Source organism: Cyanistes caeruleus, chromosome 2 (assembly GCF_971803275.1).
Source record: "Cyanistes caeruleus chromosome 2, bCyaCae1.hap1.1, whole genome shotgun sequence".
NCBI classification, from domain to species: domain Eukaryota; kingdom Metazoa; phylum Chordata; class Aves; order Passeriformes; family Paridae; genus Cyanistes; species Cyanistes caeruleus.
The window spans coordinates 69,054,605-69,074,063 of NC_141702.1; the positions used below are offsets into that span (position 1 = coordinate 69,054,605).

The 19,459-nt window shown below is 37.7% G+C and overlaps 1 protein-coding gene across 3 annotated transcripts in view; it reads right to left on the reverse strand.

Annotated features, from left to right (window-relative positions):
• ACTN2 (actinin alpha 2) overlaps nt 1-19,459 on the reverse strand; it is a 67,485-nt gene that overhangs the window by 30,081 nt on the left and 17,945 nt on the right. For all 3 annotated transcript variants that reach the window (XM_023923585.2, XM_086877723.1, XM_086877724.1), the window contains exons 2-7: nt 14,028-14,142; nt 12,626-12,745; nt 6,700-6,786; nt 5,545-5,632; nt 3,397-3,475; nt 411-492 (exon numbers count right to left, since the gene is read on the reverse strand). In XM_023923585.2, the coding sequence (XP_023779353.1) occupies nt 411-492; nt 3,397-3,475; nt 5,545-5,632; nt 6,700-6,786; nt 12,626-12,745; nt 14,028-14,142 (571 nt within the window). The remainder of the gene's footprint in view (nt 1-410; nt 493-3,396; nt 3,476-5,544; nt 5,633-6,699; nt 6,787-12,625; nt 12,746-14,027; nt 14,143-19,459) is intronic.

Here is a 19,459-nt window from a genome sequence, read left to right on the forward strand (position 1 = left end):
AAGAACTTCTACTATTTCTATTTTTGCCCCCTCACTTAAAATGTTCAAAAAACCGAATATGCTTTTTGTTAACTGTTAAATTTCCCTTTATTAAATTTTAATTGTTAAAAACAAGGACTAGCTTGTGATCATTTTACCTCAACATAGTGGGGCCATGTGCTGAGACTAGGGTCCAAAGCACTATAATAAATGCAAACACTAACGAACAATAAATAAAGCAAAAAGTGAGTGAAATTATCCAAAGCATGCAGGAAAGGAATGAAAATATTTTTTTGAAAATGAAGCAGGTTGCTACATTATGATTCATAGGGAAGGAATACTGAAAATCTGCTAGAAAAAACAAAAAAAAAAGGTATTTTACTGTGCCCTGCTTACAAGCAACACAAACTTCAGTAAGATATAAGTCTCACCTTCTGCATCCAGCATCTTTGGAATATCCAAATGCTTTTCTGCTATTTCCATGGCAAGGTTGATATTCCCTATGGGGTCATCCTGCATTAAAGAAAAAAATATAATGAGTCAAAGATAGAAGTTTTTCTTTGAAGCAAGACTAGAGTAGGTACACTAAAACTTAGCTCCTGTTTCTCCAAACTGTAAACTGGAGTCACAACTACTGTTCTTCAAAAAACAGAGTCTAGTTACATGTACTTTTGGTCATCTGCTGCTATGCTTTCAAAAGAGAACTTGAATAAGCTGTTATCTACTGCTAGAACTCTGCTGGAAATGCATTCTGGAGGTGAACACAGATAACAGTGTACACTCAATTCTGAGCTAATTGTGAGTGAAGTACAGCAGCACTACAGATGCTAAATGCCACTGTACCAGCAGGCTAAGTGAGACTGTTCAACACAGAGCTAGCCCTGCCTGTTTTATACCCACTCTACAGTACATGACAGGGATATGACTTCCACTGAGTTCTCTGCTGGTTAAGCACATGCATGAGAAGAAGCAAGCACAGACAGAATTGTTCTCCAGAAGGAGGCAAACTTGCCAACTTGGGCTTGGAAATAAAAATCCATAATGCCTCTATAAACAAAATTTTATGGCTGTGGAAACTCAAGCACTTCCTCTGGTTTTGAGATTTTGGTTTCTGAAGGAAAGGAAAAGCAAGCAGTGAACACAGTTCAGATAGAGAGCACAGATCTTGTGTCTTACAGACAGCTGCTGCTGACAATGAAAGTGTGTCAGATTAAGGCTGCCATTAAGGCAGCCTTCACACATCAGCTTGGAGAGAAAACATGCTGTGTGAAATGGCAGTTCATGCCATTAATGCTATTATTATTTTGACCATAGTCACAAACTACTAGCTGGACACAGCCACTCTGAACAATGCTCATGTCCATAGAGAGAGACTGGGAAAATAAGACGCAGAAAAGCCAAGTAAAAAAGGCAGTAAATCTAAATGAGACCTATTGACTAGTTTAAAGCATTTGGCTTATGAATGAGTGATGAGCACCTCCTATTTGTGTGCTTGGTACTATGTACATGAGTAAATATTGCTCCGCAGGTAAAGGATTGCTTTAAAATCATAGCAGCTTCTGAATAATTGGAGATTTCCATCACCCATCCTTTAAAACAGAACTACAAGCCACAGTAGCTAAAAATCTCTGCTACAGCTAAAGAAATACCTCATCTAACTTGGCATAGTCAAGGAGATCAGGCCTGTGTCTATGGATAAGGGCGTTGAAAGCAAGGCCATCTTTCCAGCTACAAGTTCACACAAAACATATTGGTGAGAAAAGGAAAGGACAGCATGCAGGAGATAAGAAACAAGACACCAAGACAGCTGTTAATGTAACCAAAATGAAGAGTCAATCAAACACAGCCAGGCCAGAAAATCAAGATCTATTTTAGGACTTTTTTCTGCATGTGCTTTACGTGCAACAGCTCAGCCTCAATTTGAAACCTGACCTGTTCTTATTTTGGAAACCTCCAAGAGGAAAATAGCAACATTGAAGCAGACCTGCTTATGTTCTGTTCCCTTTTCTCAGCACTCATCTATGGGATGGTTAACTGTGATTTCTTTAGCACCACGTACCACTATTCCAAGCACAGATTCAATCAAACTCACTTCTGTTCATGCCATGCACAATAAGCACGTGTGCACAGAGACAGGTAGCTCAGTCATTCCATTACTCTGATTATCTGTAGGAAAGGTTGCATATAGAATTGGAGAACAAGGTGGTATTGATGGCTAGTATTTTGCCCATCAGTTCAGATCTGAAGTTATCTTAACAGCTGCCTAATTAAAATCTTATGTGTTCAGTACTAAGCTCATTTTATTTTTATCACTGCATACTTCAGGGACCCTGGCATAAATTGACCATATAAACATACAAAGCAGACTAAATTCTAAAATAGTTTCAGTTCATTCATTTAGCTTTTCTTCACCAGACTTTCTAATAACAGTTGATTCCAGTAGTAAATCAATTTGCAACGAAAGGGTATGGAATGGAAAAATACAGTTGATGTTTTACCACTCTCTCTCATCGATGCAAATTTGAACACAACAGATTAAAATCATGATTAAGGTTTCTGTTGCACTGGTGTTTACATGAGACCTCAAGAAGCATTCATTCCAGAGGGAAGAAAACAGCATGTATGTATTGAGACCTAAAGTGAAACAACAACATTCTACTTCTTTCTAGGCTTTTTTCCCTTGTAATGATTCCAAGAAATTCTGACATTACTGCTCATTCCTCATTTCTCTCTCTCAAACAAAAGTATTATTTAGATACGTGCATTTTGCCATAAGTAGCAGACTGTAATAAAATATTTTTTAATCCCCATGAGGTACTACCTAAGGAGGTTAGGCTATTGGTTTTGCTTCCACTTATCTGGAACTATAGGTAGAAGTATAATCTGAGAATCAGTGATTTGAAATTATTGAATTATTATGAATTATTGAATTATTGTGAATACTCTCTGAATATGTAAGACTAGTAATTTACTGTGTATTCTTAATTAACAAGAGTACTGTTTGTTCTACAGAATCTTGGGATTAATTGTCATGTCATTGTTTACTGATCTGAAATCTATAGTCATTTACACCAGATAAAAACAGGATGGACAACACTATCAGCGGTAAATGGATAATTCCAATGTATTTGATTTAACATCCATATTGGGCAGCGTAAAGACTTCATCAGCTGCCAGAATCTGAGGGCCAGATTATTTGCAATTAAATGCTGAAGTCATTGTAATGGGAAGGAAAGGACATAGGACAGTCAGGAGGTCCTCTCCCTTGTGTCATTGAGGTTTTTTTGGGAAGGACCTTAGAAAGTCAGTCAGAATTAGTATGCACTCCTCAGCCTGTCTTTTAGAAAACATGCTAAGCAAACCAGAAGCCAGCCAAATCACTGCAGGACAGCATGCTGTACCACCCAGACTGATGACCTTATTTAGCTTGGAGTAGTCAATAAGATCAGGTCGGTGTCTGTGGATAAGTGCACATAATCCAAGGCCATCTTTCCAGCTTTACAACAAAAAAATAAAATGGAAAAAAAATTAGTTAATAAAGTCATGGCATTTTACAGTTTGATCCTTGCTCAAGGCTTAAATTAAAGCAGGAATTCTGTCAAATCCTGAACTTATGTCCTGTCAACTCTCTCTGAGATGCTCTGTTACTGTACTCCTTAAACTATAGTACATATCTTACTCCACAGTCCATACACACTTAAGGTGTACTCCATATACCCCATGTACACTTCGTATCCTTTCTAGGCAACGTACATTTTGTGCAACAGTCCCTGATTTCAATTGCTTATTTCATGCAGTGTTCTAGGACAGCTCAAGTACAGATTCATCCATGAAAATGCATCATCTCCAATTGCAGCGTATTTGTGAAAAAATAAAAGGAGAGCAAACCTGTAATTACGTGAATTTGCTGAAGCAATTGGCTTTTCCTCTATTATTTCTAAGAATTTTACTGGCACAACCATGTGCTCAGAAAAGTAAGAAATCATAAATCAGCTCAGTTTATTTAAAGAACTTCACACATAGAACAGCTTTGATCTGAGTTCTTGCACTTCACCCTAACTTCAGACCCACTACCTTCTGTGGCAAGAACAGGAAATTAATGGAGCTACAAATAACATATTTTTTGAAAGATTATGAGAGGTTCCTTTCAGCCAGGAGCAATTATTTTGAAAGACACTTTATGTAAACACTTTAAGCACTCACAGGGACTGGGGGTCTGAGGTCTTGTCCTGTGCAATAATTGTGTGAGCCTAAGCATGTTAAGACTCTTAAAATCCCTTCTACTGAGATGTCTGGGTAGGTCCTTCACATAACAGAACCATCTCCAAAAAAAAATGTAACAAAATCAAGCAGAATATACCTACATTGTATAATATAAAACCATCTAGAATGTAAAACTCCAAATCAAACTGAGCACCAAACAATTTTTTTTTCCCAAAAGATGTAAAATAAAGTAAAATACTCAGCCCACTGCAGAGTAATACTGTAAGAGCCACCCAAACATAAATCAAGGTACTTCCACTCAAGATGTTTTCCCCATATCATGTGTCAGACCAGTGTATGTACATACATACACTAAGATTCTGACACTGTAACTTACAGTTACCATCAATCCATAAAAAGTTCTACTAAATATATCTTTGCATATTATAGGGAAGTAACACATAAATTTCAGATCTCTGAAAGGCAATACAGGGACTGTAAATTTGTAAATTACAAATTGTAGACAAGTTTTTCTTATCTTGGAATATATGTATGAACTATATCTTCTCTGTCACTAAATGTGCTTTAGGTACTACACGTTAAGAACTAATTCAAAACACTAATATGGAGCTCTTGTTTTAAATAATAGAAGCATTCCAGGGAAGTGAAGATCACGTGGTTAAACAGTGCAAATGATAAGTCATGCACCTTAATGTGGTAGGCCAGTGGCACAGATTCAGGAACTAGCCCAGTGAAATTCCCAAACCAAACAGTCTGTATAGGGCCTGGAATTCCCATTCTAGCTCTTAATGAAAACATAGAAACACAAGGCTGGAGTTTCACTAGATTTTCCAACTTAGGTTATGAGCCTGATTCTGTAAACAAATGTGTTTACAGTGCTGCTGTTGTGTATGTACCAAGAGCATTTTATGCTTCTTATAGTAATGTACATTGCAAAATAGTAAAGACTGATTCATCATAACGAGATATTCACATGCTCAACACACTGGTCTTTTTGCCAGAAGAACTCTGTGGCTCTCATTTGAAAGCAGTCATTTGCCACAATGCTGCAGAATTCAGGAATTCCCATATAATACATAGGACCTCTAAAAATGTAATATGGTCATTCTGTATATAGAAGGATTTTTTTCTTTTAAGTAGTAGCTCTGGAAGTCATAGTAAATAAAGGTAAAGGCTAACCAAAATAACACTCTGAAGATAAGAGCAGGAGAATTTGAAAAAGGTCTAGTTAACAGTGAAGAGCAAAATTCTCTGATCAAATATATACCTACACAACTGTGGGGAAAATTTGACATAACATTTTTGAGATTGCTTCTACCTCTTGAAATAATGGAAGTTTACCTAAGATGGAAGTTCTGAATGTTCACATTTCTGTAAGGAGCAGTTTTCCTTTGACACCACAGCAGCAGCCCTTCTTTGGCAGAGGTCTCTGAAAAAGACACAAGGAAATAAAAAAAAAAGGAAAAATTTTAAAAGTGCTCAAGTAATTAATTTCTTGTCATTTTAAATGTTGTTGGCCACCTGAAACTGAGCAGCATATACCAACATTTAATCCTAAAAGATGTTCATATAAATGAACTACTGGAATTTCAGTAAAATACAGAAGTCAGTTAAGATTAGAGTTTCAGCCTGCACAAAAGTTCTGGGATGTTAAAAATTGAAGGAATTATATTTTTTTGACAGCAGACTGTAGATTGGAGAAAAACACCCATTAAAAATATAATGCAAATAGACATAAAATATTGTGTTGGTGCCTACATGAAATATGCTCATAGTCTCTGTTCATTTGCTCATTGGGAGGTTTAAGGGCCTGAAAAATGCATTTATTATCTGAACCCTATGGGCATCTGAGTGCATAAGTAAAGGTCAGAAATTATTAAATAAACCATTAGGTCCATATTTAATATTCCACCAATTATGTGGGCAGGATAAAATGCAGAGCCTGAAACAATTCTACTTTTGTTGAAAATTGAGATTAATTTCTAGAATTCTAGACTTCCAAAGCATAGATTTGATTTAAAGAGTTACAACATGCTTTTTGAAGCCAGTTACCAAGTGGATGTTAAGAAAAAATATTCTGAAACAGTGAGAGGAAAAAGTGATAGGTAGAAAGAAGAGGGATATAATCAGACATAATATTTATTTGCAAAGAACGTGACAAATGGACAGGACTGAAAATGTGTGATGGAAATAGAATCAAACACAAAGGGTACAGATCAGAAGCTCAGAAACATAGTCGTGTTTCTGTCTCTGTAGCTGAGAAACATGACTGGAACTTCTGCACTTAGAAAGCTGGCTCAAAGTCTCTGTCAAGATAAGGAGAGTAAATAATCTTCCCTCCAGAAATTCATTTTGTCACCAGGTAGAGAACTTACAGTAGCATTTTCTGTGAAAAAAAAAATATTTTTAAAACAATCCTGTCACTTATACACAATTCATTTAAAAATGTCTTTGAACAAATTTCTTAATTATTTAACCTAATTGTATTACTCTTACCTTCCACTGAAATATCCTGAATAGCAAAACGAAGGATGATAGTCCAGATCATACCCAGTGTCATTTTCACGTTGCCATCCACAATTTCTAAGGTGAAAAATAGAAATAATAGTAGTACTTAAATTGTTATTTTCAATTTCACCTTATTTAATCATATATTTCTATAAATAATACAACGTACCTAATAAATTAATTGTACTTATACTATAGGTTTTTATTCACAGAGTTCACCTGGGTTCATTTTTCAAACAACTCATGCTAGTGCTCTTCTGTTAGTAGGACTGAAGGTTACTGAGGTTAAGGTCACTTCAGTCCTTCCATGCTAAAAGGCTTCTCTCAGGGTTAACAGTTTCAAATCTTTACCTTTTAGGATGATGTTTTAGAGAGAACATGAAGGGAAATATTGCAAGTTTGAACAGTATCAGTATTAACAAATACAACAGAACCAAAAAACATCAGGGTCTTACCCCAGTTTTTAAGAAATTACAGGACATTAACAGTACTGTTTTTTAATAAAATGGTACTCAGAATTTCCCTTATACTATTTAGATATGTTTGAGAATTTACCTCTAGTGCCAGCCCAGACAAGACATGAAGAACAGCTCAGAAGACACAGGACCTCCTGACATTGGGCTACACAGCTTCCTGCCAAGCTGTTCAGAACCACAGCCAGGAGGTTGTAAAGCCTCACAGCTCTGAAGTATACACACATTTAAGTATCTTTAACACAAATGGAGTTTTTCTTAGCTATGGAGTTTCATTTGGTTCCAAGACTGCTTGAAACTACCTATAACACAGGGAACATGGGACTCCCTGCCACAAGCTGGGTCAGAATTCAGTGCTCCCACATTGTAATTAAGTGATACCACTTAAATTTCTCAACACCAAAAAAATGTACTGCAGATCACTTAAGTGTGGTGGTAATGTTAAACCGTTCTGAAAAGTAAGTCAAGAGACTCAGAAAAACACAGTGAGACTAAACTGAGTTTCCAGTCACCTCACACCAAAAGAGCAGTGGAGCAGGGAAAGCACCAGCTGCTCCCCTACTCAACAATCACCTCCAGCCTTTCTCAAAAAGTGAAGCAGCTGTGTCTGCCTGGGGGCCCACTGGTGTTCTGGGCAAGGAGCAGGAGGAATTTCCTCAATTTAACATCAAATGCCAATAGAGGTGCCAGCAGAAAATGCTGTCACTCTGCTACTTAAAATTGCCTGAATCCAGGGGCAACTTTTACAGAACAAGAGCAGCTGCTGTCTCTGAGACTTGAGATACATGTTAAATTGCAGTAGGATGAGACACAAGCTGTCATTTGAACCAATGGAATTAACAAATGTGATAGGAAATGTGTAACCCATCACTACCCTATACTTATTTTGTTAGTGTGATAATTCAAGTTTATATATAAATGGCTAATTTCCCACTTTCCTGTTTGGATCCTGCACTAATTTTCCAGATTTCTTAACCATTCTGCCTGCCATCCATGCATCCTGCCTTATGGGCCCTGAAAGACCTCAAACTCAAAACAAAACCCTTCCAGACAAAAGAAGACCAAATGAAAATTAGAGCATGTAGCTATATCTCCTCTCCTCCTGTGGGAAGTCAAGTCAGTTCAGATGCCCGATACATATATACAGTAAAGACAAATTTCTTCAAGTGTAAAATAAATGTATTTAAATGCTCAGGAGGCATTGCTGATTGTCAGGCAATCAATTAATAGATTTGCATAATCACTACATCGTTGTTTTGATTTACATATCTGTATGTACACACATACATAATAAAAGAGCAAGGGAGGGAATTTTCTTTTGTTGTGCCTCAGGAGGATTTTCAAGTGATTTGCCAGCTTTGATTTCTCATAAAACTGCTAGCATAAGACAACAACAGCAAAAAAAGAGACATATAAGACATATCCTATACAAGACAAGGAAGAAAAACAAAGTTGCTAAAATATTGAAAAGTATCAGTGACAAAAAGGCATTGATTTATCTCTATAATTTTCCTCTACAGGTCAATAGAAGATTTCATTAATTTTTTCACACTGCCTGTTTGCTCTGGCTGAAGTATAGCTCCTACCCCTCACATACACAAAGTTACACCTCTCTGGGGATGAGGACAGAAGAGGAAAAAAAAAAGGGGAAACAATAAAAACTGTCTAGGAAAAAAGAAAGGCAAAGCAATTTCTCAAAGGTTTTAGTAACTTTTTTTTTATTCTGCTTTGGTTTAACTTATTAATTTATTTTTTATTCTAATCTTCTTGTTGCAGATTCACAGATCATTTGTCTTTAACATTTTTCCCACTTCCCAGAAAAGCAATACAGAAGTATTTCCAATTAACAGGAAACTTGTCTTTTTTGGTTCTCCATATCTAGTTCATCTCACTGAGGATGCAAGTACCTTGCAAATGGAGTTATTGTGCTTTTTTAAAACTTAAGGGAAAATTTCTAAGTCCTGGACTGTGAATGGCTCATAAGGATTACTTTCACAGTTTTTTTCTTTTAGTTTCTTGACTACAGTCTCATTTCATGACCAGTGGAGAGAGAGATTCTTTGACAAGTCAAGTCAGACTAGATAAATTTGGCTCCTGCTCAGCATCACAATTAAAAGTGACCAGCTCTCTTTACTCCACAGACAGCCCAGAGAAGTCAGGCTCAGAACAATAATGCTGGCTTCAAAGAACATCCCTGGACCCTTAAAAATACTGATTTTAGTTTTGTACTGTGCACAGGAATCACCATTTTGAGGCCCCATTTTAAGTGCCAGTTGTTCCCCTTGGGCCTCCGTGCTCTTCACCATTCAGTATGTCAGACAACGGAACATGATCCTCAGCAGATTTAAATACAAAACTTTCATGCTTTGGAAATTAAGAAGTATTCCAAGCATCCATGTAACTCAGAGAATGCCCAAACAGATGGATGAAGGCAAGCCCACGTGCCCCGTGCTCACACACAGGGGCAGAGAGTTAAGGGGTTGTAGACATCAATAACAAAACAAACTTAAGGATATTGTGCTCTGCCTCCTTGATGGCATTCACTCCAACTTACTGTAATGACTGCCCGGTCAACAATGCTGAAAAATGCAAAAAAAGGAAAAAAAAAAAAAAAAAAAGAAGTGGAGAGTGTTTTAAAAACAGATCATATTGCTGATCCAGTCTCCAGCAGAGCTACAGCAACAGTTGTCAGCTCAAGTGAGAGGGCAGGGCTGTAAAATGTGGGAGCAAGAATGCAGTTCCAGGGGGCACAGGGACTCTTTCAACACACACTGGTGCCAGAGGTCCCACACTGTGAAACCATACCCAGTCAGATGTGATACTGCATTGCTGCACCAGCACAACGCTGTGCCTTAGGTAACTAATTTAGTAGAGGGGATGCAGTAAACTTAACAGGGCACTAAGCACGGCTATGCCAGAGCTGGCTTTGTATTCAGCCTGCTCAGAGTGGGAGGGGAAGGCACGTGAGTCTATCTGCTCCTGCCCACATGGATGTAATCTAATGTGGGCATCAGGCCATTCTCAACATAGTGTCGTGTCTTACAATGACAGGCTCCTCTCTGCACCTAAGCTATCACAGTAGCTGTGACCTTTTCTCCCATGCTTCCATCTAAGAATTTAGGGGTTTTTTTTAAATGATAATTAATTCAGTTTTGCTTTTAAAAGATCCATTTGACAGACTGAGAATTCCAGAAACAGGGAATAATAGCTAAAACCATAAACTTAATCTCTCAGGTTACTAGCTAGCTAGTAACCTGCTGCTACATTCAAGAAGAAATACTGTATTCATGGACAGACAACTTGCAGTAAGTGCCTTTTCTCCTGCCACCTTCCCAAAGGGAATTTTCACAGAGCACCTAAATCACACAGCATCTGAACCCGTGCCAGTTGCTGCTAAGGAGAACAGCAGAGTTAGTTTAAATGTTTTCAAGGTCTGATATAAGCTATCCCAGATGCTTTGCCTTCAGAAAGTGCTCAAGTGCTATTGCCCAGCCTAAGTACCCTGGCAGTAGTGACCAGCAATAAATGGGGCAAAGTAAGGGAGATGGGAGTGCAGAGGGCTGGATTGCTCCTTCCAGGAGCAGATATGAGCAGATGTATCTTGGTTTAAACACCCCAGCCTTGTACAAACCGTGATTGTTGAGAACAACCACTCTGTCCCAAAGACACTCCTCTTGCTACACTCTGGTTTTGGTTAGGAAGCCTGACCAGACATGACATGACAGAAACTACCTTTCATTTGCTCCATGCTCTGTAATCTCAGCATTTCTTCGCCAGTTATCAAACAGACATCTGTAATTTTTATTTCCACACATAAATTGTCTCTTCAGTTCCCTCTGCTGTTCATTCAATGCCATGGCTCTCGGAAGAGCCTCACTGCAGAGGTTTAAGGTAGCAGCATGTTTTTCCATCCCATTTTGTTTAATTGAGCAAAGGGCCTGGGTGCCCCAGCAGCCTATACAGCTGATGGAGGGAGCCAGGCATCTCTGGAATGCAGCGGAGCTCTTCTGAGATCTGAAGTGCCTGTGTGAATTGCCCATTTCTCCTCACTGATGATATATTCCCCAAAAAAACATATCTGTTATGTGCCCAAAGACAGATGGTATGGATTTGGTTTCAGGTTACCCACCCAGTTCAGTCTCAAATAAATAGAGTGAGTTCAAACAAATGTTCTGCCAGTGGAGCACACTTCTTGGGATTTTTGAGTTCTAGATCAAGAAACTGAACACATTTGGTGAACAGCACTTGAGGAATCAAGTGGGCTAGGTCAAACCAGAATAAAACCAATGAATGCTGACAGATCTCTCCATTATTTTTACAGATACCCTTATCTCACATATTGAATTTCCTGTTCCATCCACAACCACAGTAAGCTCCCCGTGATCAAGGCTTGGAAGCCAGAATAAGGATACATATAAGCCTGTAGAAATCTGGAAATGGAAAGAGGTTCATAAATCAATCTAAAAAGGCCTAAAAATGTTAGTAGAATATAGGGGTGTTTATCATCATCATGAGACTGCAGCCAAAATTTTACTGTAAGGACATGTTAGAGTGGGGGAAAAAAGCACAGAAAGCACATCATTGAGGCTATGGAATCAAAAATAGTTGGATATCATGCTAGCCACATCATTCTTGGTATGGGAATGGCTATGGAAACCATTATGCAAATATCTTCATGGAGCAACAAGTTCTACACACACCTTTGTCATCTTTAAACAATTAAGTGAATCTCCTAGGGAGGCATAGTTTCACTTACAGTGACAGTCTGCCTTCTTTATCTCAGTTTACATCTGTCAGAATCTAGCTAGCCAAACACATGTTGGTACTCAGCTACCTGAACAGCAGAACAATAAAAAAGCAATTACTTTAGTAAATAGCATCCCACTCCATTTTCTTCAGATGTTCAATCGCTCCCCAGCTACCACTGTTCCTTTTGATCACTCCCTTAACTCTCTATCTGAATTTTAGAAACACAGCTGCAGAAAATCTCATAATAAAGTGGGAGTAGGTTCCAGCCACTCAGCAGTGATGTCAGCCTTCATTTTGTCTGAATAATATCTCCTAAAGATACCAGACTGTATAAAAGCACACCCTAGAATCCAACCTGGTTTCTAAAGGAGTTCCTTACTTTTAATAATGTATGGGAAAACCACAATGTTCTGTAAGAAAAAAACATTATCTCAACACCTACTGAAACAGAAAATTCAATTTAATCTTGGAGATAGACTAAGCTTAGTGCTCATTTATACCCCTATCCCTCTCCAGGTATCCAAATATTTCCACCTCTTGTCCTTTCACAGACACAGTCCAGCAATCAGCGTGAAGGGATTTTTGAGGCAACCACATGTAGAGAGCAGTGCACATAATGTGGCCAAGGGTCTCCACCAGACTGCTCCGTAAAGTGACCTAAGTAAGGTGAACTGTCAACATCTTTCACATACCTTCTGCACCAATTGACACAAGTTTCACTCCTTTGCTGGCGATGTAATCCAGAGCTTTGTTGACATTAGCGATTTTATGGAAGCGCATCTTCCCTCTGTCTGGTTTCGGTAGCCTTTCCCCTGCAGAACAAAAAATTTAATGTGTTTATTCTCATATGCACCTTGCTACAGACAAAAAACTGACTAGAAATCGAGAGTGGATGTGCCATAACACTACCTAAAAGTCAGCAATTATTTTAATAGGTATTTTTCTGAAAGAATGCCAAAAAGGTTTGAACCAAACCCTGGAAAGAAAATTGAAATACTGAAGCATCAGATTTTGATCTTTCTGATATAACAGTAAAATCAGAGTAAACATTTTGTTTGCCCTAAATATCTTGAAGATATGTGTATTTCCTCCTACTCCACTTCTGGTTCATTACTATTCTCTGTTACAGCAGCTGAATATTAAGAAGGAAGAGTGTTCTCAGAGTTCATCATCCTTATCTGCCCATCTCTAAAGAGAGGCTGGCTGGATTCTATCCAGCAGATCAGCCATAGCATCCTTACACATCTGACCAAGAAGAATGGCTTTTAATAACCTTGTCCAGCACAGCAGAGCAGCTTATTTCAGAGCATAGGGCTAATGTGTTTGAACAAACTTATCTGTTCAAATGATCACAAAAAACAATTTCTAAAAATATTCTCTCTCTTTCATGAGGAATGACCATTCAAAGAATTTCTTTCCACACTGAAATCTCCAGCAAAAATCTAAACTCTCTTCGGTTGTAAAAACTCTCTGTGTGGTTGTAGCTTGAGCTATTCCCTTCCCATTAAGGGGCATTCTGATCTTACCTTGGAGACTGCCCCTCTGAATAATGCAAAAGAGAAGAGACATAGTGAGTTTACATCAGTAAGAAAAAGTTCTTGGATGTTCCACACTTTTGAAAAAGGAGACCTTTTATTTGTGACTAAATATTGATCTGGGTGCACTTTAGGCACTCATTTTGAAAGCATTGGTACATCAAATAAAGTCATTAAAAGCAAAGCAAAATGTTTATGCTAAAAGCAGAATAAAATGAATTTGTAACCTAAGTGTAAAGGCTTTTTAAGCACTAGGGGCTAAGCCAAGGTCCTCAATATTTTCAGTTTGTCCAACAACACTGTGGTGTCAATGATACCCTGATATACTGTGATATCCTGGAACACAAGCCCAAACCAGAAAAATTTGGAAACAAGCAAAAAGCAGAGCTTCTTTTCCCCTCCCTTTTGCTTTACAGTGTTTCATCTCTCACTTTTCAGTCTACTTAGAGTTTGTGTTCATTGTTTTGAGTCATTAACAATTTTTGTTAATGATTCTTACTCTGTAAGATTGTTTCAGTTAGTGTGCTGTAAATACACAGAAAACTTTATTTTAGCTAACCTGAGATAACTTCCAAGAGGAGCATCAGTTTGAGGCCATTTCTGAAGTCTTCCTCAATGTTCTCAATCTGTGTGCCTGCTTTCCTGAGGTGGGAATTGCACCAGGCTGTAAACGTCTGTAACAGCAATTAAAAAAAACATACTTATCAACAAGGCATTTTCCAAACAACTGCTAAGCCATCTGAGTAAACACTGCATCTGAGATTTGGATGTCCAATTCCCATTCATTCTATACATTTGCCAACTACAAAATTCTTATCCCAGATGTTCACAAAGATGCAAAGAATTTCTTGAATAGAAACAATTTTGTGCTAGATTCTGTTTGCAGATGCATCTCCAGGCAGAAGTTCTACACATAAAGGCAAAACTTAAACACAAATTCAGATACTCATGTTTGCAGGGGAAAAATGATCACAAAATCAATCATGAATATTTTTGTGTCCATAGCAAATAACCAAGTCTGCTTTTACTTGCAGAGATGAAAAACAGAACTAATTCCATTGCAGAGGTCATATACTTGTTACCTTTTGTATGAATGAAGTCAAAACACAGGCTACTGTAAAACTTAGTAGTTAAATTAGTCTGGTTTTGAATATCCATTACTCCTTTCAGCCTTCTGACAAATTGTCCTTGCTTTTCAGTGTCTGTTAAGATACATAAAGCAAGTTTGTATTTACTAGGTATTTTATCAGGTGTTTAACGCTAGTAACAATGACTTTGGTATATAACTAAACATTTTTAGTAAGTTAGACTTCAGCTTCTTAAAATTGTCAGATATTTGGAATTCCCCTTGTTTTGCTACATCAAATTTCCAGTTTTAAAAACATTTCATTCAAATAGTTTAAAAAACAAGATATATCCCAGTTGTAAATAAAAAATTCCCTTTGGCCTTCTTTATTCTTGCCTGTTTCTTCAGACTATTTAATTTCTGACCTCTTAGAAACAGAATAAGGACAGCCAGTAGATTAAGACAAAGATCTTCCCTGGAAGTGAATTCTGCAAATTCTAGAGAGATTTGATACCTTAAGAAAATATGGACTGAATTTTCCCCAAATGGTCTAATCTTTAAAAAAGCAACTTTTTGCTAAATAATAACATTGTGACTACTGTTGGGTTTGACTCAGTTTATGTGAAGAACTGATGGGCAGCTTGCTGGGCTCTTTTCTCAGTGCTCCTACACTGACAAGGAACAGCTTCCTTTTATCTTCTATTGAATTGAAAGGAAGCAAGAAATGCTATGGATATGACAGAGCTGTGCAGTGAAATCCCTAACTGTAGGCACCCAGAAAAAGGAGGAGAGAGAAGGAAATACTGGAAGCGTTTCTGGGCAGGGGTCCATGTTGATATGGAGAGGATGAATTGCAGGTAGGGATGTAAGATGCTCTGTGTGCATATAGGGATAAGTAAGGTTGCAGCTGAAGCATATTTGCAAACGCATTTTAATAAAGGGATGTTAGCTTCCATTCAGGAAGGCAGAATGTTCCTCACTTTAGGGTAAATAGCTTCACTGAGTTCATGAGAGACCTGAAACCAGAGCATAAAATCCTCACAGAACGGATTCTAGGCACCTCCACCCTCAGGGCACAACATGATGGAGTGTTAGGATGGCATTTGGTTTGGATCATTATAGGGTTAGGATCTAGTTTATAAGAGTAATTTGTCTGCCTCAAGCAGTATCTTATTTTGGTGGTATATATCACAAAAGGCTTAGCACCACATTAAGTCATTTGCAAATATTAAAAATTATTACAAGCTTCTTGAAAAGAATAATACAATGGCAATACAGAAAAAATAACCAGAACTGAAAGCACTCAAGGGTAAATGCATATAGACCTTGCATGGCAATGTGTCAATAAATACTAGAAATCTGAACCTTTAAATAAATGAGACTTTCATGAATTAAGTTTAAGTGATGGACATGTGCTTATTTGCAGATGCTATTGCAGTTTATAGAACAGTTCCAAGCACACCATAATAAATTCAGAGAGGAAGTCAGAGAAAAGCCTCAGCCATTTCCATCTCTTCTTCTAAATATTTCATGTTCACCTTGTACCACTCAAATAAATGAGTTTTCCTCGCTTTTCATTTAATTAAGAGTTTGATGGCAACAACCCTAACTGGTTGAGAAGTCAGATTCATATTTTAATATGAATCTGATGCCTACTGTGAAGAAGGCTACTTCTCAGTTTCTTAAAATGAAATGGATCCTGGCACTTCTTAGCTCATATATATATATATATACGAATTAACTTATTTGATGCTGCACTAGTAGGCACAAAACATAAGTTTTATCCAAAGGTCACAAAGTTTTCAAATAATTTAAATAGTTTCTCTTGAAAATAGATGCTTTTATGGCACTGAATTTCCTGAGAGACAAATGCATTCTATGCAGACAACAATCAGCCGATGTTGCTGTGATACAGAAAAGGAAAAGATGCTGCTACTGCTGAGTCAAACTGTTTTCAATAGTTTGATGACAGAGTGGTTTTTATGATCTGATTTTTTATATTTGTAGTTTTGTTAAGATTATTTCCATTTGTAATGCATTTGTAGCATTCTGAAGGATAAGCTTGGAATTACCACAAGGCCTCCATCCATGAGATAACAAGTTCTGCTAAAGCACTCAACTGTGATGGGAGTCTTTATTTAGACCATTTGTATCTATATAGTTTTGATTACCTTCTACATCTAAAATAGGAGAGTTACATCTTTGATTTAAACCACAGTCACTCGGTTTTCTGTTTTATCAGTGCCCCAGGCCATGACTTGGCACTATCCATCCCCTTCCTACAGTTGTCCTGTGCCTCATGGAAATGGCACTGCAGTACTTCACAGCAGACTCTTGGTGTGTGGCTTCTTAAGCCTGGTGCTTTCCAAACTAGCTTATTTTATCCAGGACTAAATATGGTTTAGAAATGATGCTTAGGGAAGTGTTAACTGTGTTTCAGTGATGTAATTCATTAGTGACTGCATGAAGGCTACTACACAATTTAACTTGCAAATTTTAAGTTTCCTCAATCCACGTTTTATTTAACCCTCATCCCTCTATTCTTACTGTGATACCACTTGTTCTCACTACTTTGGCTTTAACTAACAATTCTATTCATAGTTATTGAGAAACAATTCAAAGCATGTTCAAGTCCTGGAGATCAAGATACAGCCAGCATATTGTACCCTGGAAATTTGTAATCCATTGGGATTTAAAAGCTATTAAATGACTTAGACAAAGCAAATTCCTTTTTCTGCTGAGCTGTACAGAACATTTCAGAGTATCAGGTTGCCCAGAGAAACAAAGCAGGACTGAAGGCAGAATACCAGAAAGGACACAAATAAATGTCTACAAAACTAGACATTTCTTTTTACGATTTATTTACTTTATGTGGCTCTACAAATTGAAAATATGAATAAATAAAAATTTCTCCTTTCCAAGTTTTTTTATTACAAAAGGAAGTTTGCTAACATTCTGAGAGGAGAGACCCCAGAGAGGGGATGCAGGGCAGGAAGCCAAAGAATTTGCAGCCCCACAGGTGAATGTTCTCTTAATGCACCATTAATTGTCTACTGCTGTCACAGGTCTGTTTTGGAAACACTAACTCCAGGAAAGAGAATGCAGTTTATGTTCTATGCCCACTTAGCCTCCTTGTGAAGACTGCCAATAGCATATTCTCCACAATTCACAGATCTGTGATGGCAAGGTGTATACCTATGGGGAAAAAACCTCTTACCTGGTAAGTTATTCAGGCCACTTAATTTTACAAGTCTCTGATAAATAAAATTGCAACCAAGGGACAGCAAAAGGAAATATCCCTAATTAATTATCAATCAACTGCAGATAATGCCAAAAAGAGAATAGGGTATGCCAAATTTGTACAAATATTTTTACACCAGCACAATGGAAGACATGGTTTGCTGGGAAAAATGGTGTCTTTGAGATCTGTATTGTCCTACAGTTCTGCGAAAGCCCACGTCCTTTTTATGTGAGCGTAACGATAACTTCGTTTTGATAGTGGTTCAAAGCCAGAAAACAAGACGCCATGATAACAACTTTCACATGTGCACATAATAATATGGATAAAGACAATTGAGTAAGCACCAGTCACCACATCCTCCAATACTGGTCAGTCAAGATAATTTGTTCCACCTCCTGAAGATTTAAAGTAAATTTCTAGCTTGGCACTGACAGCAAGTCCATAATGAATATCACTAAAGCAGCAGCATGATTTGTGTGAACAGGGGATACACTCTACAAGTTCAGAAATATTTGTTTGCTTGCACTCAGTATTGAAATTCAGAAGTGGATCCAGCCTAATGAAGCACTGGGGACCTGTGTCCTACTTAGTACATATATCTCATGTCAAGGTTAACTCTGCCTTTCACTCACTCCAACTCAAATCAATTTCTCTCTGCTATAGTATTTATAAATACTCAAAACAAATATTTATTTCAAAAGCCATGTGTCTGCTTGTCTGTACCCCTATCAGCAGCCCAAGAAAGGCTACTTGCTCAAAGGAGTCATTTGGTTTTATTTGAATTGGAAATTTAATACTTTCTGTGCCTGCTAAGGAAAACAAACACACAGCTTGTTTTTTGTGGACCTTAAATTCTAATAACTAGAGTAGGAGAGCACACCTGACTAAAATTAACTTCAAATACAAACATTCAACATATTTGTTTACATCCAAATTTTCCTGAATTATTTCAGTCTGATGGAGTTATTTCTCGAAACTGCTTTACAGCCCTTCTTCTAAAGGGATTTTCCTCTCTCTTTGTGTTAGCTGAGGGTCTTCATCACTTCTAGGCTAAATGGCATGCAGTGATTCATTCTGTAATTATACAGAACATTACTGGGCTCTGAGTGCATGACAAGAGCGTTACAGAAGGAGCTCTGCCAGAACATTCCCAGTAGGCCAGACTGAGGTTTCCCCTTGAAGAATCCTCCATCTGACTGTTATCCTTGTTTTAAAATATAAGTTGTGAACTTGTAATATGATCTCCTAGCTCCTGTGTCCACAGCATGTCCTGATGGCTGCAGAATCAGGGGCTTTCTCTGGGCTTCGGATACAGTCTGTGCTGGCCCTCATTCTCTTAGCTGTCTATTCTGTTCTCAAAAGAAGAGGCTGAAAGGTGAAACGCAGCAGAAAATTGCACAGCACTTTTAAACTAGCTTGATGTAAACCAATAACTACACATGGTACCTTTCAGATGTTCCTCGAGCATCTAGAGCAGCTATACTTGTATACATGCACGAGTATATTTTTATGAATTGAAAATAAATAAAATCTTAAATTTTAGCTGTTGGCTTGAATTATTAACTTGCTCCCTTGCACTGCAAACCTAAATGCATCGGCACATGTTAGTAAAATAACTAGAATAACTCTAAGAGGAGAGGTGCTTCACCAGAGTACAATTGGATCATGTCATAACACCAGGAAG